Below are 23496 nucleotides of genomic sequence, written 5' to 3' on the forward strand. Positions count from 1 at the left end.
TGCCCCGGTATAGGTGGTCATACAGTCGCGGCAAGGAACCAAATACGTACCCATCGTGAGACTTGCATGTCAATGAAATTGATTGGCACCAGGCTTCACGCAACGTTCAAGCACCAGGTAGGGTGGGCTCGCTCATGCCGCCGCCCCATGACGGGCGCATGCAACACAAACACGTTTGCAGCCGGCCGGCATCAGTACGGCAGCCCGCCGCTAAACACCTCCACGGCAGTAGCATGTGCGCTGTACTCATTCTGCCATTCCGAGTCCTCGACGAAGTCCATTGCCTTCGGCTCACCGCCCCTCGCCTCAAATTCCCGTTTGAGCGCATGCTCCTCACGAGCTGCCGTCACTCCCTCCACGCGCTCGGGTTCTGCCCTCGCGGCTGCAGGTGACCCCCCCCCTGTGCTCCGCTAGTTCAGCGTGGTTGGGTTCATTTCGCTTGGGCAAGTACTTACAACCCCCATCACCAGCTTCTGTGACGCTGCGCCGACCGCCCTGGGCGCAACCTGCTTAGCGTTGCAGCCCAATTAATATAAGAGATAAGAGTGTGGAGTAAAGGGCGTCAGCTGCAGAGGCTGTCGTGGCGTGCGGCAGCACCGGTGCTGCAATGAAGGTGCCTTGCAGCCACTGATCCAACTCATACCGTACTTGTCCTCACTGCCGCTCACACCGACTTCGTACAACATTATTTCTCCCCAATCCTTATCGCTGGCACGTGCCACTGCTCCAGCTCCCTCTGCCTCGCCCGGCTCTGCGGCGCCCGACCGCATACAGTACGTGCGCGTGCTTCTTCCCCTTCCCCTTCGCCTCCTCGTTTCCCTGCCCCTTCGCCTCCTCCTCATGTCACATCTGTGCTCCTTCCCCTGCCCAGCCTCCAGGCGTTGCTGCAGCCACCAGAGCAACGCCCGGAAGCAGGTGTGCAAGGGCAACCGCCGCAACGTACGACCTACGCGCCGGTCCCGAGCAGGCCTGACGTGCCCGGTAAAGCCCTTAATGCGCTGATAACTGGGTCAAGGCACCTCAGGAATGCAGTGGTTACAACCACATTAGATTATCTCAGGCAGCACCCATCGAGTGAGTGTGCGTGCGTCCACGTGTCAGGACTGCACGACGCGCCGGGTCAACATTTGCCCCAGGGGACCCACACAGCTTTAGTGTACATACCGCCAGACATGCAAGGTGCACCTAGGTGGGCCGTGAATGTAAGAATACCCAGATGATGAGCTTGCTCATGGATGCATAATTCTACTGGATAAAATCAGACATGGAGGCTTTGGCGTTGGCACGGCAATGCACGCATGCCTGCTAAGACGCGCTTTAACAGCGCGATCGCACGCGGGCACCATGTGGGCCTGAATGATAAAACGCGTGCAAAGCGCGGTGAGATACGAAAGAATCGCTACCTGCACCCCTGCAACCCACATCACCGCCTCCACCATCTTCCAACTACCAAACGTACGCCAACTGCTCGATCGCATCAAGCTCAAAGCACTCAAGAGGAGCATTCAGCAGGGTGAAGCATTGAACAGCCCAACATGACCATGTCATTAGGAAGCGCGCCCCGGATGTATGGAATGCCGTAAAGCCGGCAGCTGCTGCTACTGCCGCCACCGTTGCAGCCGCTGCTACTGCCGCCACCGTTGCAGCCGCTGCTACTGCCGCCACCGCTCCAGCTGCTGCTACTGCCGCTTTACTCCCAGTCGCTGGTCAGCACCACGCGGTAGCGGGCCTTGCCGGACAGCACGTGCTGCATAGCCTCGTTCACCTGATGGGGGGTGGGCGGAAGGGGGCACAGTGGGTGCAGGAGGGAATGGATGGGCGGGGGCGGGTAGGTACGATGGGAGCCTGGAAGGAGCCCCGCCCGCACCGATGGCAGCTGTCATGCATCATCGAAGACATACTATGACATGCACGAACCCGGCGCTCAAGCCCAGGGATGGTGCTGGGTCTTGGTTTACTCGGCATTTGAACGCACTCAGCCCCCTTCCACGCACACCTTGCTGAGCGGCATGGTCTCCACCAGCGGCTTGACGCCGTGTACGGCCGAGAACTCCAGCATCTCCTTCATGTCGGCGCGACCGCCCACGATGGAGCCAACGACCTGCAGGATGCGGCGGCGGGCGTCGTCAGACGTGTGTAAGTTTGAGGCGGCGTGCGTCAGTGCGAGAGCCAGGGTGCGGCTAAGCCTTGCTAGTCACTGCGACCTGCCCCAGGGGTTTCGGGGTCTGGGTCTCGGTTTATTGTTAATATGGTTTCCATAACGCCGTCCAGCCCGCTTCCTATACCCCCTTCATTAATTCGCCTCCGCACCTTCTTCTGGTTGAACACCAGGTCCTGCAAGTTGACGGTCATGGAGGCGCCGCCGCCGGGGATGCCCACCTGGGGATGACCGGTGGGGCGGGTGCATGAGCGTCAGACGGGGCGTGGGAGGAGGGGAGGATTGCATGGGGCAAGGAAGTGGCAGCACTTGTGGCGGCCACAAGAGCTGGCTTTATGAGTTCAGTCCCTTAGCCCGATTCACGACATAACCGGATACGGACCGAATGCGTGCGCCAGTGGTGCCCCAGGCGCGTGCACCCATCTGACCTTCCGTGCCTGACTCTCTGGCCTAACTACTTCATTTGTGATCCTGTGCATGTCTGCCTGCTACTTTGTCGGTCTCACCTGCACCAGCGAGCCGTCGACCTTGAGCAGGGCCATGAGCTCGGTGGTTGACACGTCCGAGCTGGCGGTGTTAATGATGATGTCGAACTTGCTCTTGTAGGCCGCGTTGTCCTTGTTCCAGATCATGAAGTTGTGCGCGCCGAACTCGCGGCACTCCTTCTCCTGCAGGGGTGGGGACGAATCACATCGGCGCAACGTAAGGATCGGTGGGGCGATGCGCCGTTGCAAGGAAGGGCGGCCGATGTGCGTTTAGAAGGCATAATTCTCATCGGGCAGACCTGTGGGATGTGCCCTCCAAGAAGCGTTCCCAAATCTACCTCAGGTCCCCTTACCTTCTCGGGGCGGCCGGAGATGGCGGTGACCTCAGCGCCCATCTTGCGCGCGTACTGCATGGCGAAAGGAAACAAGGTGGAAGTTGCGCGTCAGTCTACTTTCCAGATACACTCACGCACACACGCAGGCGGTTCCCCTGTCAACATAGGCACACATGCACACGAGCACACGATCACACACGCACGTATTCCCCCCGCTTCGCCCCTCCCGCCCACCCACCCACCCACCCCCCACACAAACACACACACAGACCTTGCCCCCACCTGCAACGCCAGGTGGCCAAGGCCGCCCACGCCCATGACCGCCACAGACATGTTGGGGCGCGTGACGTGCGCGCGCAGCGGCGCGTACACGGTGATGCCGGCGCACAGCAGCGGCGCGGCGGAGGCGGAGTCCAGGCCGTCCGGGATCTTGTGCGCGAAGTCGGCCTGCACGCGGCAGGTCTCCTGGAAGCCGCCGTGCTGGCCTGTGTGAGCGAGGGGCGGCAAGGAATTGCATCATCGATGGGGCTGAGCATGCAAGGGTGTGATAGGAGAAGATGTAATAAGGGTCAGTCTTCCAAAGTCGAAATCTAGTCGGAGTTGACAAGGACAGCCACTGACCCGTTGTCCGTCGGGCACCCAAGTTTCAACACGCCGGGTGGCACATGCCCCTGGACCCACCAAACATGCAGAGGCCGGTGTAGCCCTTCTCGCACAGGTTGTCGTTACCGCGGATGCAGTTGCTGCAGCAGCGGCAGCTGTTGGAGATCCAGCCCACTCCCACGCGGTCGCCGGCGCGGAGGCCGGTGACGTCACGGCCAGTGGCGGCCACGATGCCCACCACCTCGTGGCCGGGCACGAAGGGGAAGGCGGACACGCCCCAGTCGTTGATGGCCATGTGGATGTCCTGCATGCCGTTACCGTACATCAAACGTGTGCATGTGTGTGTGTGGGGGGGTGGGGGTGGGGTGGGGCGGGGGGAGTTGTAGATACCAGCCCAAACTAAACCGAACCCAATGCAAAGGGGGATTGTGGAGGTGGAGGTAGGGCAGTCAGGAACCCAGGCACGAGTTAACCGAGATTTAGGGAGGAGACTTGGGAGGAGCTGCTGGTTCCGTTTGGCTTGGGGAGAAACGGAAGCCAAACCACGCCAATCCAAGCCACGCGGCCTTGGCGACAAGCACGGCCGGTGGCCCGAGGACGCAGCCCACATACACCTGGAGCCTCGCTACAGGGCGGGGCGTACGCCTAATACGCGCTCACCAACCCTCACCGTGTGGCACAGGCCGTTGTGGGTGACCTTGATATCGATCTCACTGGGTCCCAGCTCGCCCACCGAGTGGGTGAAGGGGCTCAGCGGCTTATTGGGTTCGGTGGCAGCATAGCCGCGGCGGGACAGCAGCTTGGCGGTGGTGGCCTGGCGCATGCCACACGGCACGAAACACATACGGTTGCACATGGAAGACACACCGGGTAGACACGGAACAAGTAAGGCTAGGGTACACGGATACACAACGTGTGCGGCAGAAGGACTGGTAGAGGGGCGTTGCGTGCGGGGCAGCATGCAGCATTGCCTCGAGGAGGTTGGGAAAGAGTCTTGGATCCAAGCACTCGCTTTAACCGATGCCCCACGGCCCCACTGCCATGTCGTCACAGGGGACAGTCGCACCTGGTGGCTGGTCGCCTGCTTGCCAATCTCCTTGAACTTGACAACATGGGTGGCGGTGCGGCGCGCGGGGCGGGCGAAGCTGCCAGGCAGGTGAATGGTGGTGGGGAGCAAGATGCCGATGGGCAGGGATAGGTGAGGTTGGGAGCAAGTACGGGGCGCGGGTGACAACGGGCGTTCGCAAGGCGTCCAGCGGAGGCCATGGCGGGCATGGGAAGCTAGGGTTGCGCTGTTGAAGCCAGGCTACGCGCTGCCTTGCTCTGATCCTCACCTGGCGACAGACCTGCAGACCTGCATTGACGTTGCCATAAATATGAAGCCGGAAATGGGAAAGCGTTAGCCGATTGTGTCAAGGATTCGACTTTTCTGCCGCAGCCGCGTTGCAGCATGCCTCACCGCGCGCCTATCAGCAACCAGTGCCGAGGCCTTGGTCGTGGTCATCTCCATGGTAGTATAAGTGCAAGGGCGGGCAGAGTTCACGCGAGTGTTGCAGTGGTTAGGTTCCCTGTGAGCTACCGTTGTCGCGCCGAAACTGCTGAAACTGAAGGTCTTAGTGTATGTCGACTATTTGGTGTTCAGGCTCGAGCAGACTCGCCAGGATATATGCGCGCACTTTCCGTGACGCAGTACGAGACCGGTCAATCCGGCATCGAAAAGCCTTGTGAATTTGAAAGCCAGTTGTATACAGAATGGTAGACGTATGGAAGGTAGCACCGGTCTTGGCCAATTTGTGTTTTACTCCACTGACGCAGTTGACGCCACCTTTGGCGCTGGCACTTTATTAGACATGTATGTAACATCCAGCCCATGATTATGCTTGGTTGTTGCTGTCTTACTCTACTTCGCTGCATCCGAACAATCCATGTGCGAGCAAAGCAGCGCGCTACCGATCGCGGATGCAAACATACGCGATGGAACTTTCATGTTATGCATTTGTCTCGAGCGACCTGCCCTGGGCACAGTTCGGTTCCGTGCCGGGTCCTTCCCTTACCCATCATGGAACCCACACACCCACACACGCAGCGCGACCAAATCAACGCTCAAGTAGCAGAGCAGAATCGTTACAGGGGAATGCTGGTCGCGCCGTTTGCAACATGACCTAAGCCTCTCCCTACTCGAGCCCCGCGCTGTCTTGAAGCTGTGCGGTGTGCAGCGGCTTTGACCTCGAAACGTCTGATCTGCACCCCCGCGCGCGCATGGTCGATGCCTCAAGCAACCTGTGCATGAAATACAGCTCTCCACACGAAAGTCTTGGACTGTTTCTGCTTCCACATGCCTTAGCCCATGCCAACTGCTTTCTTCTCCCTCATACAGTATCTAGAGCCTGCAGCAGTATCCTTTGCAACTGCTAGCTCCTTGTCAGCTCTCCCTGCCCAGCACCCTCACCACACTGGCATGAAACCTTCAAACCTGCTTGCATTACCTATAATCCTAACTTCTGGCTGACACTTGAATGATGCGCACAAGCTCTAGACAGCACACACATACGACTCCTGCCTGCGAAAATTTAACACACGCCACATAAGCTCAACCACCAGCAATGACACCTTGCAACACCAGCACCACTTCCAACCAGGTCGCCCCACAGATCTCGCCAGACACCACACCTCCACCCCGCCCATCTACACATGCACCTGCACGAACCCTGCATCCCCAGCAGCGGCAGCTAGCCAGGCGCTCCTCGGTCACAGCCTGGTGACCGCGCCTGCGCCTACGCCCGGAGATGGCGCTTGCCGCGCGGCCGGGCGTGCTCCCGCTGCTCCGCCTCGCCCTCCGCGTCCTCCTCATCCGAGTCCGCGTCCGAGCCCTCCCCGTACTCCTCGTCCTCATCCGCCCACTCTGCGCCGCCGCGCCGCGAGGACCCGCCGCCCGCCAGCCGCAGCGCCTGCCCCGCCGCCGCATGCGCCACCGCCGCCGGCAGCGGCAGCACCGACGGCTGGTAGCCCAGCGCCCGGTAGCCGCGGTGCAGCTCCACAAGCTGGACCCCGGTCAGTGCGCCAGCCGCCAGCCGCGCCGCGGCGTGCGTCTCGTGCCGCCGCAGCCAGTCCGGACTGAGGCGCAGCCGCGCCGCCGCCACGCCGAGGAGGAGCAGCAGCAGGTCGGTGCCGTTCATGCCACCGGCGGCCGCCTCCACGCGCGGCAGCAGCTCCTGCAACAGAGCGCCGCACAGCTGCCGCACAGCGGGGAAGCGGCCGGCGCGGCGCGCGGCGCAGCCCACCGCGAACACCGCGTTGGCGCATTGCCGCGGCGTCAGCACCAGCGCCGACTGCTGCTGCTGCCCTGGCTGCTGCCCTGGCTGCTGCCCTGGCTGCCCTGCAGGCACAGCAGTCGGTGCGACGGCCATGAGCGCCGACATGTCGTCCAGCTCATCCATGGACGACCGGGATGCCGTGGGGCTGCCGGTGCCACTGCCGCCGTAGCCCGTCACCACGGCGGCGCCGGACACGCGCACGCGCGCCAGCAGCGCCGCCAGCATGGCCGCCAGGCGCTGCGGCGGCAGCGCCGGCGCCACGCGGCTGCCGGCCAGCAGCACGCTGACCAGCGTGGTGGTCTGCAGCCGGGACAGGTAGGGCTCTATGCGCCCCGCCAGTCCGTCCAGCAGGTCGCCGTCGGCGGCCCGGTAGCCCAGCGCCGAGCACAGGCGGCTGAGGGCCACCAGGCACAGCACCGCCTCGCTGGGGCCGTAGCGGTGCAGCGCGGCGCGCATGGCCACACAGGCGTCCAGCATCCAGTCGTCGCGCGGGCGCCAGGACAGCTTGGCCATGGCCCACAGCAGCGTGCCCATCTGGGGAGGGGGCCGTGGAGAGGGAGGGCGGGTTGTGGATACCAGCCCAAACTAAACCAAACCAGGCTGAACTAGCGGAGCACAGGCAGAAGCGTTAGTTAAAAGCGATAATACGTATGGGAGGGAGCCTAGGTGGGATTACAATCATGGAGGGGTGGCTGGGTGGAGGGGGCAGTGAGGAGAGCGGTGGAGGGCAAGCAGTGGAGGCAGCGCAGCAGGCAAGGACGCTGGCGTTGGAGGCGGAGGCGTGTGGCAGAGGCAGTGCACAGGTGCATGGCACAGGCGGTCTGCACATGCAGCCGCCAGGCATGCGCCCCGACAAGAAAGCAGCATGCGCTCGCTGGTATGCCGAAGGATTCGCTGGGGATTGGTCCGTCGCCAACATCCCGTGGAGGCCTCTCCTCCCTTCCGGCCCTAACCATGGGTCACGCTCCGCCCCTACCCCTAGCCCCAACAGCCCCAACCTTGTAAGGAGTAAGGACCCTCGCCTCTCACCTCGGGCGGCGAGAAGGCCCCCAGCCGCGGCTGCACACTGTCCAGGAACGCCTCCCGCCAGGAGCGCGGCGGCCGCACCGTCAGCCGCACCAGCGACCACAGCACCACGTTGTACGTCTGCGGCGGCGTCAGCTGCTGCTGGTGCTGCTGCTGCTGGCTGCCAGCGTCAGACAGCGACAAGCCTGAAGCAGGGGACGCACCGGCATCGGCGGTGGAAGAGGCGGAGGCCGCCAACCCCACGCCACGTTGGCGCAGCCGCATCATACGCTGCTGCTGCTGCGCCAGCAGCAGCCGCTCGCGCCGCGCCGCCGCCGCCATCACCTCGGGCGCCGGCGGGTTGGCGGCGCGCTCCTGGCTGGACAGCCCCAGCCGCTGCACCGGGTCGCGGCCCGCCTGCAGCACGCGCGCGCGCACGTAGCGCAGGTAGGCGGTGACCCACTTGCGGTCGGGCCGGTAGCGCAGCCGCGCCAGCGCCCAGCCGGTCATGGCCAGCGACTGCGCGTCCATGGTGTTCATGCGCCGCTGCGCCTGCCACAGAAAGTGCTGCATCCAGCCCGGCGGCGGCCGCGCGCGCAGCACCGCCAAGCCGTACAGCACGTTGGCGACGGCGCTGCCTTCCGCGAAGGTGCGTGTGGCCGCCTCGCAGCGGTCCAGGAAGGCGGCCAGCCAGGCGGGGCCGGGGTGATGTCGCAGCGCCGCCAATGCCCACGCCGCCATGGACAGCTCGCGGCCGTTCCACTCCGACCAGCCGCCGCCGACCGTGGCCGCGGCTGAAGCCGGCGGCAACGGTGACGACGAAGACGACAAATGCGAGGAGGCAGAGGTCGGCGCGGATGCGGCTGTCGCAGACAAGGAGCCGGGGCCGGGGCCCGCCGCTGCACCGCTCTGCGCACGGTTGGCACCGGCCTCTCCGCTAGCTGCGTCCGCGTGCGCGCCTGTGTCGGCGGCGGCGGCGGATTCCGTAACAGCCGAGGAAGCAGCGGAAGAGGCGGAAGAGGCGGCGCGTGCCCCGGACTCGCCCTGCAGGCCAGCCAGCGAGGCCGACAGCAGAGCCTCCAGGGCCTCTGCCGGCGGCGCCTGGCCCTCCTGCTGCGGCTGTAGCTGCGGCTCCATGCTGCTACTGCTACTGCCGATGGCCAGGGTTTTGCTACTGCCGCCGCCCGAATGTAACAGCGCCAGGCCGTACAGCGTCATCGCGATGTCGGCAGCACGCGCTGCCGGCCACGGCCTGCTACTGCTGCTGTAGCTAGTGCTACTGCTGTTGCTGCGCCTGACCTCTGGAGGTGGGTTGCTGCTACTGCCGGTGACGGCCTGCAGCATGTCCGCGGCCCACCCCGGTTCAAGCTGGAAGCGGAAGTCGCGGTGGTACCTGTGCGGCCGCGGAGTGGGCGATGTGTGCGGGGTAAGTACGATGCACATTGCGGCGGTTTCGCGCGAGCGGGCGGGCGTGCTCGATGAGGAGGAGGAAGCACGCGGCCAAACTACCACTACAGCTCCGTGGCAGCACGAGTGCTGCGTCGTCATGCGACGGATGCCCACGCCACGACGGCCCCGGCGCCGCCCTGCGTCCTGCACGACCTGCGGCCTAGCGCACTGCAACCGCAGACACGACTTCATCCGCCACCCTACGCACCCGGCCCGGAGCTCCACTGCACACAGCCGCCCGCCACTCCTCACGCAGCCGACCCGCCAAGCGCCTTCCATCCCATCCCATCCCATCCCATCCCATCCGGCATCACCCTAACCCCTACACACACACGCACACACGCCACTCCTGCGCACATCCTCCGCCTCACCTCGCAAACGCCCAGATCAGGCCCGCCGCCTGCCGTGGCCGCAGCATGGCTCCGGCACCGCCACCTCCTCCTCCGCTGCCACGGCCGCCCCGCACTCGCTCCCGCGCCTCCGCCGCCGCCTCCCGCAGCAGCGGGCCGTTGTAGGCCCTCAACTTGGACAGCGCACACACCAGCGCCGCCAGGTCACCCCCGTCCACCGCCTGGGCCCATGACGAACACGAGGAGGGAGAACCCGACGAGGAGGATGCGGCTACCAGTGCAGCGCTGCCGCCAGCACCATTGCTACTGCTGACGGAACCGCTACTGCTACCGCTACTGCTGCTGCTGCCCCCGCATGCTCGCAGTCGGGCCATGAGTTCATCCAGCAGCCCCGCCACCGCCTGGCGGTCCTGCGGGTCGCGCGGCGGCTCCTCCGCCACCAGGTGGCTGCAGTGCACCACAGCCTCGCTGGAGAGAGCGGGACGGGAGGGCAAGGGAGGGGAGGGGGAGGAGATGACGAGGGAGCAGTGGGAGAGGTGGTTCAGCGTGCATCGGACAGGGTGCGGGTGGGGGCAGGGATTGCTCACGTTGGGTTGTGGGCTCAGGGTGTAGTTATGCGAGCAGTTACTAATGTCCCTATTGCGTAAAGCAGCTGCGTCGCATGTGATGAACCGGCGCCCTGCAGGGCTCCGGCTGCTGCTTTTACCCCTTGCGCTCGCCTGCTTGGCCTCGCGCCGGACTTCCCACTAGGGACGCAAGACCGCGCGCTCAATACCCTCCTGGGGCTGGGACTAAGTTTAGGTCGATCTGGAATCGATTAACGCCCCCTTACGATGTACTGCCTCCCCACGCCTCACACATATGCCTCTCACCAGATCATCTTGGGGGTGAGCCGCTGCCGGTGCAGCTGCAGCAGCCGCTGCAGGCTGTAGCAGTTGCGGCACTCCAGCAGCTCCGACACCAGCTCCTGCTCTGCAAGGCCGCCACTGCCGCCACGGTTGCCGTCTCGGCGCCCGTGCCCGCTCGGCCCCCGGCCGCCACCACCGCCACCTGAGCTTCCGTGTCCACCGCTGCCGCTGACAGGGCTGTCCACTCTGCCTCCCGCGTCTGGGCCCAGAGTCGGGTTGGGGCTGGGGGCCCGGGCTGTAGGGGCGCCGCTGGCTTGAAGCTTCGGCGGTCTCCCCCGCGGCCGAAGGACGCTGGATCGACCGCTGGTAGACGCCGGCTGCTGGCGCGCCGCGCTGCTCAAGCTCGGCGGCAGCTCCGCCCCCCAGCCCTGATCGTCGTCTGCTACTGCAGTGCCTGCGTGTCGACGCTGCGCCGCTTGCGGGACAGAAGGAGCTGCAGAATCGCTGGCGGCGTGGCCTCTCCGAGACGCGGAGCGGCCAGCGACTGGGGGCTGGTCACCGTGGCGGCCCTCCGTCCCTGGCTGCTGCGAGTCCGACCCTGCCCCGCTGGCGCGGAACTCTGACGCCTGCGACGGCAGCTCGCGCGAGTCCTCGTAGCGAACTGCCGGTATGAGCGACTCAACAGCATGCTCTGCGCGGCTGTCGAGCGCTATTTGTAGCGCGCCATCGTTGTGGACTAGGGCCGGTTGTCTCCGGCCATTCGGCCCTCGCGGCGTCAGCAAGCCGTGTACATCTACAGCATGACCGCTGCCATTTGGCTGCTGTACCAGGCGATCGACGTCGACTGACTGGAGCACCTGAACAGGAGAAAGGGTCGCTCAGAAAGATACAGCGTAGCTCGCGCCCGCGCCAGGACGCTTACCTGGGTTGGTGCAGACGCATTTGTTGATGCTTGTTTCGCAGCTCCTTGGACGCTGCTATCGTTTAGGGGAGCCCTGCATAGCAAACATGAAGCCGTCAGCCCAAAACACGTCTCCTTCCAGATCTGTTCCGCATTTCGACATCCTTGCAGCAAAGTAGATCGCACCTCCTTGCGGTCGCGAGCAGCGCTTGAGAGCACCCAGTGCCGCGTCGACCAAGGCGCAAGCTTACGGCCCGCTGCGCAAGAAGACTCGCTGAGTCTAGAAATGAGCAGCTTGCCATGCTGCTAGCACTGAAGGTTTGCTGGCTCGTGCAGGCCAGCTTCAAGCGACTGCAAGCCCCATCTCCAGGCCGTCTCCAGTGCCACGATTGTGCAGTTATCTAGTCTTTCGTAAGCTATTCCTATCAATGCAAACACTAAAACGTTTGGAATGCGTCTGCGCAGGCGAGAGTTGCTCGGATCTCCGCCGAGTCGTACCTCTCGCAGTAGGTTGCGAGAACGCGCCTCTAATGTGCTGACATGCATAGATTGAAAAACCTAATGCTTGTATTTGAGCTGCAGGTGGGCAAGTCCGGTCACTCGGGTTAGTGCCTGGCGTTGGTGAACACGGAGCCCAGGCTGGGCAAGCCACCCCCGACACCTTCATGAGCTGGTCTTCATCAAATGCCCGCGTTTTTGGAAGCCCCTGCAATGGCACTTTTTGATTTAAGCTCGCACTTTGAAAGTTGCCGTGAGTTTCCAGTCACGGTACCGGTATGCAATCGTGGTGGGGTCGCCAATGTCAACTCGGTAACAACCAACGTTGCACGTCGTCAAAGGGTCAAAGCCTCAAAGGTCATGCGCAGTGCCTGGCAGTAACTCACACCGCACACCAGCCTCCTACGTCCTCTCAGCCACTCCACGGACCCCAAATGTCAACTGGCAACAAGTTGAGTGGTGTAAAGTCGATTGTCCTTCCTTCAACGAGTGGTTCCAACCTCCCTTGAAGTTGCTCAGTGAGTTCCGTACACCGCCCTGCCATGAGGGGTTTCACCTTTGTAAGGTGCATTTTAAGCTTGCCTTCAAACAGCAACCGATGAAATCCACGGGGTCAGCACACTGGAGGAGCACACGCCGCTCCACACACGCCCATCGCCCTGCGGCACGGGCGCGGGGCGCCGCATTTCCATCATTCCATGTATGACCGGTGCCTGGGCCGGGCGTAACTCGTTTCTCCGGATTCAACCCCTTGCTTCCCTTGCCATGTCACATCGTCGCTTAGCCCCGGGCGTCAGCGTCATGGCACACAAGCCTTCTATAAAGCTAAAACGCCCGTTCTGCCTCCATCTGACATGCACGATACGTGTGGCAGAAACCTTTTCAGGAGGTAAGCTTCAAGGACGTTGTCGGATCCGAATGGCTTCAGCGTATCGCGTGCAGAATGAGGCCAGCATTCCAGGCCCCCTCTCACATCACTGTACAGCATATCACACCACAGCACCCCGACGCACACACACCGCATCACATCACGAGCCCTTTCACAATCTCCTCCGCCTGGTCCCGCTCCACAGCCGGCGGCGGCACCGAGCTGTTCAGCTCCGCCACCGCCGCCGCCAACTGACTGGCCAACTGCAGTGCCTCCCTCGCGTCCACCTGCCCGTCAACAGGGCCCGTGTGTGTATGGTGTGTGTGTGGGGTGGGGGGGCTTGTCAGGTGCAAAGCGCAGCCGAAGCCCACGTATGCGCGACACGGTACACGAGCATGACCAACTGAACCAAGTCATGGACCCAGGCACTCACATGCATGCAAGCACGCACGCACGCACCTCAATTGCCGCCCTGCCACCCAACATGCGGAGGACATGTTCCCCACCCAACACCCTGCATCCTCTCTTTGCATGCCACGACACCCATCCACCTACCCATCCACCATTAAGTTCGGTTTAGTTTGGACTGGTAATTACAACCCGACCACCCACCTGTCCTGCCCCGTACATGCGCCGGAGGTCGTCGGTCAGACCCACCAGCACGCCCGCACGCTGCAACCGCCGCAGCCCGTGCCCGAAGTCCGCCAGCCGCCTGCACGGTTGCAAGATGGGGCGGGGCGGGGGGTGCATTCATGATTACGGTAGTTAAGGAAGTGGTAGACGGGGGCGCGGGGCGGGGCGGGGCGGGGCGGGGCGGCGAAGTGCCCTGTATCCCAGGGGCGGCAGGGAGGCGCCACGTGTCGCGCTGCACAGCACAGCAGCTGCCTTCCACCACAGCACCTACAGCACACACACTGCTGAGCCTACTGACACGAGCACGCCTGCATCACATATCCAGGCGACGCCACGCAAGAGCATTTACGGTACTCGTACAGGTACGAGTGCATCTGCTCGCTTCACGTGTGCGTCTGCAATTGCATGGGTGGTTGCATCTGTGGTTGTGCTAACCCCCACAGCCGCGCCGCGCCGCCGCCGCGCCACCCGCCGCCGCCGCGCCACTCACTGCGCCACCACCGCCTGGTGCGCCTCCAGCAGCCGCCCAAACGCCGCCGCCGCTCCGCCGCCGCCGGCCACCGCCTCCTCCAGTCGTTGCAGGCTGGAGCGCAGGGCAGACGCGTGGGCATAGTCCTGTGGCGGTGTCGGGTGGGTACTTAACTACAATCCCAAAGAAAGAAGACCCAGGGACGAGCCCACAGAACGCGTAGGAGGTTTGGGAGATCACAAAAGTTGAAGTTGAAGATCAAGGACTTTGGTGCACCTCTGAAACAACGGACCGAAAATTGCATTGCACGGGGATGACACAGCAACACCACGGGGCCGTGGGAAGGACAAAGGGCGCCTTGCTCTGACTCACACCGACCGACCCCCGTCATCCGCAATCTCTGGAACGCGCTGGCTCACCCCGCGCCCCACACATGCCCCACATTCCCAAACATGCCCCACCCCCCACAAACCGACAAACCCCTCACACACCATGACAGCATGGCCCCCTGCCCCACCTGCAGCTGCAGCGCCACCGCCAGCTGGCCCCGCAGCAGCTCCGCCTCCGCGGCCGCCGCCGCCGCCAGGCTGTCGGCGGCGGTTAGGTTACGGACCAGGCCAGCGGCGTCAGTCAGTACGGCGCGGTTGGCGGCCCTGTGTACGAAGCGTATAAATGCGCGGAATGGCAACGGCACAGGCAGTTGGTTGCACAATAATGGCAGTCAGCTATGACACTGCTTGCCGCGTGCCGTTTGGCATGACGTGTTGGTGCCATGCTGGACAGTCAAACCTCAAAACATCATTGCAGCATGAAGGCTTGGTGGGGACTCCCGCACCTGTGCTCGGCCAGCGCCGCCGCCGCGGCCGACTCCGCCGCCGCCGCGTCCAGGGCCAGGCGCCTCAGCTCCCGCCGCACGTCCGTCTGCTGCGAGTGACGAGACAGCGCCTGCGTGAGTGGCGTCGTAGACAAAACGTTTGGCGCGTCCGGCGAATACGGCGAAACGTGGCGAGTGGCTGTCGTGAGGTGGCCAGTGAACCACATGATTATCTCACCCGAGTTCACCCCGCACCCGTGGTGACGGATCCGAACCCGCCGCACCTGGCCCAGGGCCCGCCGGGCATTGGTGGTGGTGTCCAGACGCGACTGGGGCACACGGGGGACGCCAGGGCATAATGTCGTGGCGAGGCGCCAACCGTGGGCGCCAACGGGCGGAAAGCAGTATTTACTCGCAGGCAACTCGCCTTCAGCCCAGCGCACACACACCCCACCCACCCCCCCACCCCCCACCCCCCACCCACCCCACACACACACTACACACATGCGCACACACACACACAGTTCCACAACGCACGTCCATAACACACACACACACACACACACACACACACACACACACACACACACACACACACACACACACACACACACACACACACCTGCACCTCGGACATTTCCGCCTGCAGCCGGGACAGAGCGCCCGCCGCCGCGGACGACAGCCGGCGCAGCTCCGCCGCCGCTGCCAGCAGCGCCGCCGCCTGCGCCGCCCGCATGCCGCCTTCCGCCTCCGTGAGGCTGTCCAGCCTGCCAGACATGCGTAGACTACATAGGTACGGACAGTCAAGGCAATAAGATTCATGACAGCAGGTGCTATCACCGCTGTGTTTCATCCACTCCCGTGCTTGATTTCCAGTCAGTATCTAATGCCATCACCAACTGACGGTGCTACCCGGCGCCTGCGGCCGTGCCGGTACCATCTATGACATCATCTCAACGCACGGAAGCAACAAAACACCAAAGACACGCACGCACGCAACCTTTCCCGTGTGCTCCCTAAACAGGCACGCGCCCCTTGCCCAGGTGGTGCTTTCCTAACTTCCACACACAAACACACACACACACACACTCTCTCTCTCTCTCTTTGCGAGATGTTTTCCCTATGCCCTTAAACAAACAAACACACACACACACATAAACACACACGCGTACGACACACGCACGCACCTGTCCGCTGACGACCTGGCCGCGGCCTCCAGGCTCTCCGCCTCCGCCTCCAGTCCGTCCAGCTGTAGCCGCAGCGCCGCCGCAGCGCCGTAGTCACCTGCGGCCGCCGCCGCGTCGCGCCGGGCGTCCAGCAGCCGCTGCTGCTGCCTGCGGGGCGGGCGGGTAAGGGAGGACAGGGAGGGGAGGGGTTGAATGCCCGAGCCCAACGAAACAGGGAGGCGTGGGAGGTTTGTTGCTGCGGACGCAGGGGTCGGGCCTTTCCTGGGCACGCAGGGGCATGCGGTGGCGTACGTACGACACCGTACCTGACGTCGTCCAAGTGCTTCCGCAACCGCGCCGCCGCGCTCTCCGCCGCCGCCCGCAGCCGCGCCGCCGCCGCCAGGTCTACAGCCGTGGCGGCCGACTGTACACGCAGCGCCTGTGAAGTCGTGGTTTGTGGTGGTGTGGGCGTGAGGGCATGCACTCGCCCTCTTCTGATTAGGAATTATACGCTCCCTCGTGTTGTTTGACGACAGGTGAACGGACTGTCCTGCTGCTGGCAAAGCCGCCAGCCTCCCGTGCACAAACCACGCCACCTTTGATCATCACTATCACCCGGTCAGTTGCATGCACCACCAGACCACCAGACCACCCGCCATCCCGCCCCCACCTGCACTACAGGCTCCACCAGACCAGAGATGGACCAGCCGCCCAGAGCTGCTGCCGGTGCCTGCCGTGGTCCGGCAAGACCACCAACCGCGGCAGCTGCAGGCGGCTGCTGACCCACCACGGGTGGCGGCGGCGGCGGCGGCTGTGGCAGCGGCGGCGGAGGCGGCGGCGGCGGAGGCGGCGGCGGCAGGTGCACTCCTGTTTTGGAGACCCCTTGTATCCCAGCCCGCTCGTCGATGCTGGGTGTCGACGCGGGCTGCTGCTGCACCAGGTCGACCTGCAGGTGTGGCGCCCCGAGCAGAGCAGCACCCAGGACGCCCTCCACGGCACCGCCACTTATGACAGCAGCGCCGTGGAAGCCGCCGCCCATGCCAGCGGCCGTGTGCTCTTCTGCAAAAGGGCACTCCGGGCCGCCGATGGGACATCCCACTTGTTCCGCCGCCACCTGATCCGGCTGCAGCTGCAGCTGGTGCTGGTGCTGCGGTGGCGGCGGCTGGCCCGTCTGCGGCAACACGCCGCCGCCAAAGGTGTACGGCGCTGCCTCCTCCGCCGAAACCGGTGGCGGCTGAGGCTGCCTGTGAGCCCCAGCAGCGGCGGCGGCGGCGGCAGCGGCGGCGGCGGCGGCGGCAGCGGCAGCGGCGTCTATGGTGAGGCTAGGCGCCCAGCTGCCGGGCCCGGCTCCGGCTCCCGCTCCGGCTTCCGCTCCAGCTCCAGCTCCTGCTTCCGCCCCTCCTGGCTGCAGCTCTGGGGCCGCCACCAGGTGCCGCCGGGCTTCCTCCTGCGCGCGGTGTGTTTGCGCGATGAAAGTACGGCGCATTGTGAGACTGTGCCGTACTGGCACTGTGGGCAGGTTGAGCATGGTGAAGGAAGAGAGGGAAGAGGGGGAAACAGCGGTGTGTATGTGCGGTGTCACGTACCGGCAGGGCGGTGGTGGGGTGCCCCTGTGTATGTGGCACGCCCGCCAAGAAGAGGTCCGAGGGCGCTGCACGACAGCAGGGGGCACACACATGGGGTTAGGTCACACACGTGGGTCAGGGGCCACGGGGGCAGGGGGGCCCACCACCTCAAAAGGGCACAGATACTTTGCATTCCCCGGCTCCTCTGAATTCCGGAGTTTTCAGGGCCGCCTCCGTCCCAAACCATCAACGACGCACTTTCTTTCTCCCGCCCGCTGTGCCTGTCATCACCTTGCCCGAGCCCACTTGCCCTTCCCCCACGTCTTCCCTGCCCTCCTACTACAGTTCCGAGTCCCCACCCACCACCCACCACCGGCCACCCAGCACCTACGCCCCGGCACCCAGTACCTGGCACCCACCACCTACATCAGTGCACCACCCACTCACCCACCACCCACCCAGTGAGGACAGCGCCAGGAGCACCGGTAGCGCCGCCGCCAGCATGCGGGCCATGCGGGGCCGGCGCCAACCGCGGTCGCGCAGCAGCTGCCAGCCGCCACTCTGCGGCAATACAAAGCGCACAGTTGAATTCGGCACCTATGGACGCCACACTCCCCAACACACACCAAAGCTGGACCCACGGGACAAAAGGGCAGCAGCAGCAGCAACTCACCGCGCTGTCGGCATAGGCCGCCAAGGAGATTCGCCGATACACATACATTCTTTCAATCAGTTTCAGCTTAAGCCAGAAAGACGACGCGCCGAGCCGCGTCGATTGCCGCCTTTGCGCGGTTCTGCGCCGCGCGTTTGCTCGCTCACCAGCCGTAGGCGACAGGGTCTGCTGCCAAAAGCGCAACTTGCCAATTTGCGCTGGGAAAGCGTTGCCCGGGACCGCAGAGCCTGGGGACTGGGGTGAGTCCAAAGGTCAGTCAGAGCTAACGGAGTTTCTATGAAGAGCTTGCAGTGGGCAGACAGTTCAAATGGGCAGTGGTCGTCCTGTTAACATCCCTGGAATTCGGGGCAACAAGGCACGAAACACATCGGGACCGATTCATGGACCCCAACCCTTTTTTCAGCAGGTGCACTCACACAGTCCATATAAGCACACCGGGGAGTTAAAATGGCAGAAGAGACAGGCCGGTCGCAGAGCGGCGCCGAGGCGACGACCAGCGATGCCATCCGATATGTCCAAGTGAGTGGGTCGACCTGGAGCGCAAACACATGCTGATCTTTCAGCCGATTGTATCATGTCCAATTCTTTATGTGGGAGTTTGGCTACCAGGGCGGCGACGACCGCGTGCAAAATGCTGCAAGCTAGATTAGGAGCTGCCTGTTTACCTCGATTTAGTATCCAGTTCTCCATATATGCAAAATGCCGAACACGCAGTACAAAGGCGAGGAGGACCTGCCCATCGTAATGGGCCTGGTCGACAAGGAGCTCAGCGAGCCCTACAGCATCTTCACGTATCGCTACTTTCTGCAGCAATGGCCACACCTATGTTACATTGCATATGACGGTGACAAGCCGTTCGGCACGGTCGTGTGCAAAATGGACATGCACCGGGACCGGGCGCTGCGCGGCTATGTCGCAATGCTCGTGGTTGACAAGGAGTACCGTGGCAAGCGCGTGGGTGAGTGAGTCTGTGTGTGTCTTAGTTGGGTGTAGGGGAGGGAGCGTAGGAGGCGGTGCGGATCGGGCAAGCACTGGCGGTGATGGGGCTTGGGGGGTTCGGCACGCGGCCGTGTTTGCACGTCACGCCTGGCGCACGAAGATCCTGCCGCACGCAATGCATTTCACGAACCCCTCTCCCAAGCTTGACCCCGTCAAACGCCCCGCGCCGCACGCTGCACGCTCAACTCCGCAGGCTCTGAGCTGGTGAAGATGGGGATTCGGGAGATGATTGCGGGCGGCTGCGAGGAGGTGGTGCTGGAGGCGGAGGTCGTAAACACCGGCGCCCTCAAGCTATACCAGGGGCTGGGCTTCGTGCGGGAAAAGCGCCTTCACAGGTGCGAGACTGGGAAGAGGAGGAGACAAATGGATGGGCGGTGCGGGGTGCGGTTGTTCAGGAGGTGGCACTTGGAGAGATAAAGGGAGGGAAGGGACTAGTGATAGGCTGAGCATGCAGTTGTGTGCTGCTGGTGGATGTGGGCTGCGGTACATGGGCTGTACGGAAAAAGTGCGCTGCAGCTGTCGCATGGTTTGGACGCCCCTTCCGTGGACCCGACTGGACACAGTGCGCGTGCTGCGGCCGGCGGCGTGGCGTCAGCCTTCAGGGCGACGCTACTGCTGGCACTTGACTTCCCGAAACCCAGCTGCGCCTGGGTCAGCTGCGCAACACGCACCAACATGGCACACCCCACCTCCAGCTGCGAGTACCGTATTACTAGCTGCGAACTAAGCTCCAGCTCAGTGACTGGCGCGCTTTCATCCGGCTAAGCACACACAGCGCCTCCCCGCCCTGCTTCCCGCCGCCGCCCCTGCCTTGCACAGGTACTACCTGAACGGTGTGGACGCCTACCGCCTCAAGCTGCTGCTGCCGCTGACCGAAGAGAAGAAGGCGGCGCTGGCGGCGGCCGCGGCGGCGGAGGCGGCGGAGCTGGAGGGGGTGGAGCTGGAGGCGGCGGCGGTGGACGCAGGGGCAGTCGCGGCGGCGGCGGAGCCTGCCATTGCGTGAGGGGGTTGTGGAGGCATGCGGTGATGGGGTGTTTGTGCGGTTTCCAGGCAGAGGCAGAGGTGGCGTGGGCGGCGGGCGCGTGTGGCGGCGTGGTGCTGTCCGGGAGCGGTCAGTCGCGGCAGGGGATGAAAGCAACGCCCGGTATCTTCGTTAACATGGTGTATAGGGCGTGGAGGTGGGCCCGGGGCGCGGTTGCGGGTGAGCATACGCGGACAGGCGGGGGTGGAGATTGAAGGCAGTGAGCATTCGGAGGTGGTGGGCGGGGGCGCGGGGCTGTCGTGGCCTGGCCTGGCAGTGGATCACTGAGAAATCCATAATAAAGGCAAAGCAGGTGATCATTGTGCTAGTGTACACGGCAGTCTCCACTGCCCCCCTGACTACAGTCACAACTGTTACACCGGGGTTACACGTGTCGGTTGTGCTCGTGTGTCCTTGCTGGGCATGGATACGCTCGTTAATGACGAGTGTGGTGGGAACGAATGCTCGTATGTTGACAGGCGCGGGTACCCTCTACACAGCAAGTAAAGCAACTCATGCACATGGCCGGACGCCCGGACCTGACGTCGCAATCCCACCATATCGTACGCCAAGCTAAAGTGCTAAACAAGTCGTCAATGCATTCACGCACGTGTGCGGCGTTGTGCTATGTACAGCAATCTGGGTACGGCCGACCTTCGCCAGCGGACTGTAAATCTCCAGGCTATCGGGGGCATCCGAGCGAGGTGACGCTTCGGGCATCTGGCTGCAAATGTACCACCACCTCCAGCCTTGTATCCACAGTCCAACTAGTACGAAACGCAACTTCCGCCTCGTCCATCCTCTTCCCCGGATCCCACGCCCGACGATTCAGTAGCCTTACCAGCCAGAGCCTAGGGGCGGCCCCGCCATGAGCTCTATCTCGCGGCCCATTGTAAAACAGCGGGGGTGCACCCTGCTGGTCCAGTCACCAGCAGCGCTAACGGCATTCGGCGAACGCCAGCACATGAAACCCCACAAAAGACCCGCACATTTGTCAACCGTGTGTGCCCTTCACAGCCTTACCACTTTCACTGAAAGTTAGTAAGACGCAAGGAACCCAACTGAGCACATGACAACTGCGCAGGGAACCACACCGCCAGCTTGCGTATTCGTACAACATCCATCTTCATTACGGCATATCATACATGACGGTCCATACCTATATATTCGTAACGTCGCATATATAATCACACATGACGAAACACAAAACTGCGAAACTTGAATAAAACTGTCGAGCGCGGCGCGGCATCCACCCATGGCGTGAACGTGTATATGGGGGGGGAAGGTGGAGTGAGTCCGCCCGCCATCAATCCCGGTCGTGGGTCCCTCCTGATCCATGTCCCGCCGCGCCCTGTCCAATGGGCCTGCTAGCCTGCTGCGGCTGCTTACAAGCAGCCCCCGCAGGCTTCGCTGGAGGGAAGCCTGCTGGAGGGAAGCATCCCCTTGACAAATGCCAGTCGCACCCACAGCTATCTTCACGCGCAAATAATAATAATAATCCCAACGCTGGCCCATAGGGCCTAGCATGTATTAACGGGGCAACGCCTTCGCTGATCATCTCTCAACCCAGTTCGAGGGAAGGCGGGAAGTCACCACGACTACCTTTCACGCGCAAACATGTGTCGCCGCCCGTCCTGCAACAGAACAACACTGTATGTAAGGGTGATCGCAATCCACGTAACTGACATTCCATGTCAGCAGATTACTCTTGTAACAAACACAATCTAAATGCACAGCGCCAGGATGAGGTCCATTAGTAGAGTCTCTACTCAAGACCAAAAGGAAAGAGAGGCATGCAAGTACCGTAATGATCTGGGCCTGTGGGCCACTGGCGCGCGTGCCGGGCATTCGTACTGCATCAGCGTCACTTCATTAGACTGTATCCCGAAGGGTGAAAGGTTGGACAGCCCGCCAAAACCAGCAAAACCTGCACCACCAGCCGGAATATCAAGTTTGTTAAGCACGTCAAGCTCCTTATACAGCGCATAAAGCACGCCACAACAAGACCAGCTGCATGGCCCCAACTCGCATAGCACCATTGTGGTTCCATAACGCATTAGCACCGAGAAAAAATAGTATAATGTATGTTCTAGGACAGCTCCGACTAACCCCAACTAACTCGTGTACGGCACTCCAAACCCCTCAGCCGTACAGGAGGTAGCGTGGCAGTCGGCAGCTGCGCGAGTCTGAGCAGGTAGTTGTACGGCGGCTCGGCTCGGAAGCTACCTGACTGTAGTGACGCACACGGGCAGTTGGTGCTAGTCGGCAGGCGCGCGAGTGGGAGCTGGCAGTTGAGCGCGCACGCGTGTGGGAAGCTGCGTCTGAGCACGGTGGAGCACGGCGGAGGCTGGCGGTTGGCGCGGCGTGCGAGTGGGACTGCGTAGTCGTGCCCGCGCCGTTTGGGAAGCTGCGTGTGAGCTGTGTGTAAACTCAGAGAGACGCATGGGGCTGACCTGGTTTCCATGAGCTGCCTCTGAGCGCACACGGTTTCACACGGTTGACAGTTGGGCACCAGCGCGGGCGGGATTCGCTGGAGTGCATGGGAGTCGCTGGTGTGCACGCGCGGGCGGGGCGCAGGGGAACTCGGCGGAAACGCGGCGGCAGCATTCCGTCACAAAGAACTAGCACATTACTGCGACATGCTCATGGGCTCAGCGCTGCTGCCAGCGCCGCCAGCGGGCGGCTCAGAACCCACACGCAGCTCCCCGCCCTCCCCGCCCTGACCCGAACCGCCAGCACCTAGCCTCAGCCCTGCATCGATGCGCGACACAACCTGCCGCACGCGACCTGTGCTGCCGCCAGGCGCACGGAGGCGACTGCGGAGGCGGCATGCACGGAGGCGGCTGCTGCAGTGCCTGCACTAGAGGGGCAGGTAGCGCCAGCGCGGGCGGCGGCGGCAGCTCCACGCGCTCATCGCCGTCTCCCAGACCCTCCTCATCACCGCCGTCCGCGGGCGACGGCAGCGGCGGCAGGAGCCCCAGGTCGCCCAGGGGGTTGCTGAGCAACAGCAGCGGCTGGCTAGATCCACAGGCGGCAGCTGCGTTTGAGCGGTAACCCTGTGTGTGTTTGGTTACAAGGTGGTGTGCACGATCGTGCGCGCTATCCTTTCCTTGTAGGACCATTGGCCCGGGCCGGGGGGCCCTATCTCCTGCAACACCCCTCCTGTTCCTACGGGCGCTCCGTTTCCCCGTCTCCACCCAGCCACTGGACTCCACTTCCTGTGACTCCCCTGGACGCAGCAATCAGCCCTTCGCCTCCGTATAACTGGCTCGGTTAGTCTCGTTACTGGGAGAAGGAACGCACACTTCCAATCCTATGTGAGGGAATCAGAGCCAACATGTA

The 23496-nt window shown here is 63.2% G+C and overlaps 5 protein-coding genes across 6 annotated transcripts in view; 1 reads left to right on the forward strand and 4 right to left on the reverse strand.

Moving 5' to 3' along the window:
- Positions 1 to 9: 9 nt before the first annotated feature.
- Positions 10 to 5485, reverse strand: CHLRE_14g623650v5 (uncharacterized protein). The gene is made up of 11 exons (XM_001692676.2): positions 5041 to 5485; positions 4916 to 4935; positions 4648 to 4726; positions 4252 to 4395; positions 3660 to 3885; positions 3261 to 3463; positions 2997 to 3050; positions 2665 to 2826; positions 2311 to 2379; positions 1997 to 2101; positions 10 to 1765 (listed from the first exon to the last, which is right to left on the reverse strand). Exons 1-11 carry the CDS (start codon positions 5089 to 5091, stop codon positions 1691 to 1693), a joined length of 1188 nt encoding a protein of 395 aa, XP_001692728.2. The 5' UTR covers positions 5092 to 5485; the 3' UTR covers positions 10 to 1690.
- Positions 5486 to 5549: 64 nt separating this feature from the next.
- CHLRE_14g623700v5 (uncharacterized protein) lies at positions 5550 to 11995 on the reverse strand. The gene is made up of 6 exons (XM_043070237.1): positions 11635 to 11995; positions 11470 to 11542; positions 10572 to 11404; positions 9721 to 10167; positions 7925 to 9293; positions 5550 to 7429 (listed from the first exon to the last, which is right to left on the reverse strand). Exons 1-6 carry the CDS (start codon positions 11748 to 11750, stop codon positions 6356 to 6358), a joined length of 3912 nt encoding a protein of 1303 aa, XP_042916910.1. The 5' UTR covers positions 11751 to 11995; the 3' UTR covers positions 5550 to 6355.
- Positions 11996 to 12159: 164 nt separating this feature from the next.
- On the reverse strand, positions 12160 to 18375 carry CHLRE_14g623750v5 (uncharacterized protein). Its single transcript, XM_043070238.1, has 13 exons — positions 18135 to 18375; positions 17920 to 18022; positions 17483 to 17547; positions 16567 to 17343; positions 16223 to 16335; positions 15918 to 16064; positions 15353 to 15497; positions 15015 to 15059; positions 14752 to 14861; positions 14434 to 14569; positions 13938 to 14062; positions 13427 to 13526; positions 12160 to 13101 (listed from the first exon to the last, which is right to left on the reverse strand). The coding sequence occupies exons 2-13, from the start codon at positions 17963 to 17965 to the stop codon at positions 12970 to 12972; spliced, it is 1941 nt and encodes a 646-aa protein (XP_042916911.1). The 5' UTR covers positions 17966 to 18022; positions 18135 to 18375; the 3' UTR covers positions 12160 to 12969.
- A 100-nt stretch (positions 18376 to 18475) lies between these two features.
- Positions 18476 to 20839, forward strand: CHLRE_14g623800v5 (uncharacterized protein). Its single transcript, XM_001692778.2, has 4 exons — positions 18476 to 18653; positions 18849 to 19092; positions 19327 to 19468; positions 19953 to 20839. The coding sequence occupies exons 1-4, from the start codon at positions 18582 to 18584 to the stop codon at positions 20134 to 20136; spliced, it is 642 nt and encodes a 213-aa protein (XP_001692830.2). The 5' UTR covers positions 18476 to 18581; the 3' UTR covers positions 20137 to 20839.
- A 2373-nt stretch (positions 20840 to 23212) lies between these two features.
- Positions 23213 to 23496, reverse strand: part of CHLRE_14g623850v5 (uncharacterized protein) — a 5664-nt gene continuing 5380 nt past the window's right edge. For both annotated transcript variants that reach the window (XM_043070240.1, XM_043070239.1), the window contains one exon: positions 23213 to 23496. This exon is cut by the window's right edge and continues 1225 nt beyond it. The gene's annotated coding sequence lies outside the window, so the exon portion shown is untranslated.

This window comes from Chlamydomonas reinhardtii, chromosome 14, assembly GCF_000002595.2.
Source record: "Chlamydomonas reinhardtii strain CC-503 cw92 mt+ chromosome 14, whole genome shotgun sequence".
Lineage (NCBI taxonomy): Eukaryota > Viridiplantae > Chlorophyta > Chlorophyceae > Chlamydomonadales > Chlamydomonadaceae > Chlamydomonas > Chlamydomonas reinhardtii.

Excerpts from the sequence above, each read along its gene's own strand:
- CHLRE_14g623650v5 (XM_001692676.2), bottom strand. The coding sequence starts at position 5,091 with ATGGAGATGACCACGACCAAGGCCTCGGCACTGGTTGCTGATAGGCGC. Across the intron at positions 4,396-4,647 it reads AGCAGGCGACCAGCCACCAG|GCCACCACCGCCAAGCTGCT; the intron begins GTGCGACTGTCC and ends GGCATGCGCCAG. Across the intron at positions 2,102-2,310 it reads TGGTGTTCAACCAGAAGAAG|GTCGTTGGCTCCATCGTGGG; the intron begins GTGCGGAGGCGA and ends CGCATCCTGCAG.
- CHLRE_14g623700v5 (XM_043070237.1), bottom strand. The coding sequence starts at position 11,750 with ATGGCAAGCTGCTCATTTCTAGACTCAGCGAGTCTTCTTGCGCAGCGG. Across the intron at positions 10,168-10,571 it reads CTCACCCCCAAGATGATCTG|CGAGGCTGTGGTGCACTGCA; the intron begins GTGAGAGGCATA and ends CGCTCTCTCCAG. Across the intron at positions 9,294-9,720 it reads CTGATCTGGGCGTTTGCGAG|GTACCACCGCGACTTCCGCT; the intron begins GTGAGGCGGAGG and ends GCGGCCGCACAG.
- CHLRE_14g623750v5 (XM_043070238.1), bottom strand. The coding sequence starts at position 17,965 with ATGCTGGCGGCGGCGCTACCGGTGCTCCTGGCGCTGTCCTCACTGG. Across the intron at positions 16,336-16,566 it reads TGGTGGAGCCTGTAGTGCAG|GCGCTGCGTGTACAGTCGGC; the intron begins GTGGGGGCGGGA and ends ACGACTTCACAG. Across the intron at positions 13,102-13,426 it reads GCATGTACGGGGCAGGACAG|GTGGACGCGAGGGAGGCACT; the intron begins GTGGGTGGTCGG and ends GTTGACGGGCAG.
- CHLRE_14g623800v5 (XM_001692778.2), top strand. The coding sequence starts at position 18,582 with ATGGCAGAAGAGACAGGCCGGTCGCAGAGCGGCGCCGAGGCGACGACC. Across the intron at positions 19,093-19,326 it reads GTACCGTGGCAAGCGCGTGG|GCTCTGAGCTGGTGAAGATG; the intron begins GTGAGTGAGTCT and ends TCAACTCCGCAG. Across the intron at positions 19,469-19,952 it reads CGGGAAAAGCGCCTTCACAG|GTACTACCTGAACGGTGTGG; the intron begins GTGCGAGACTGG and ends TGCCTTGCACAG.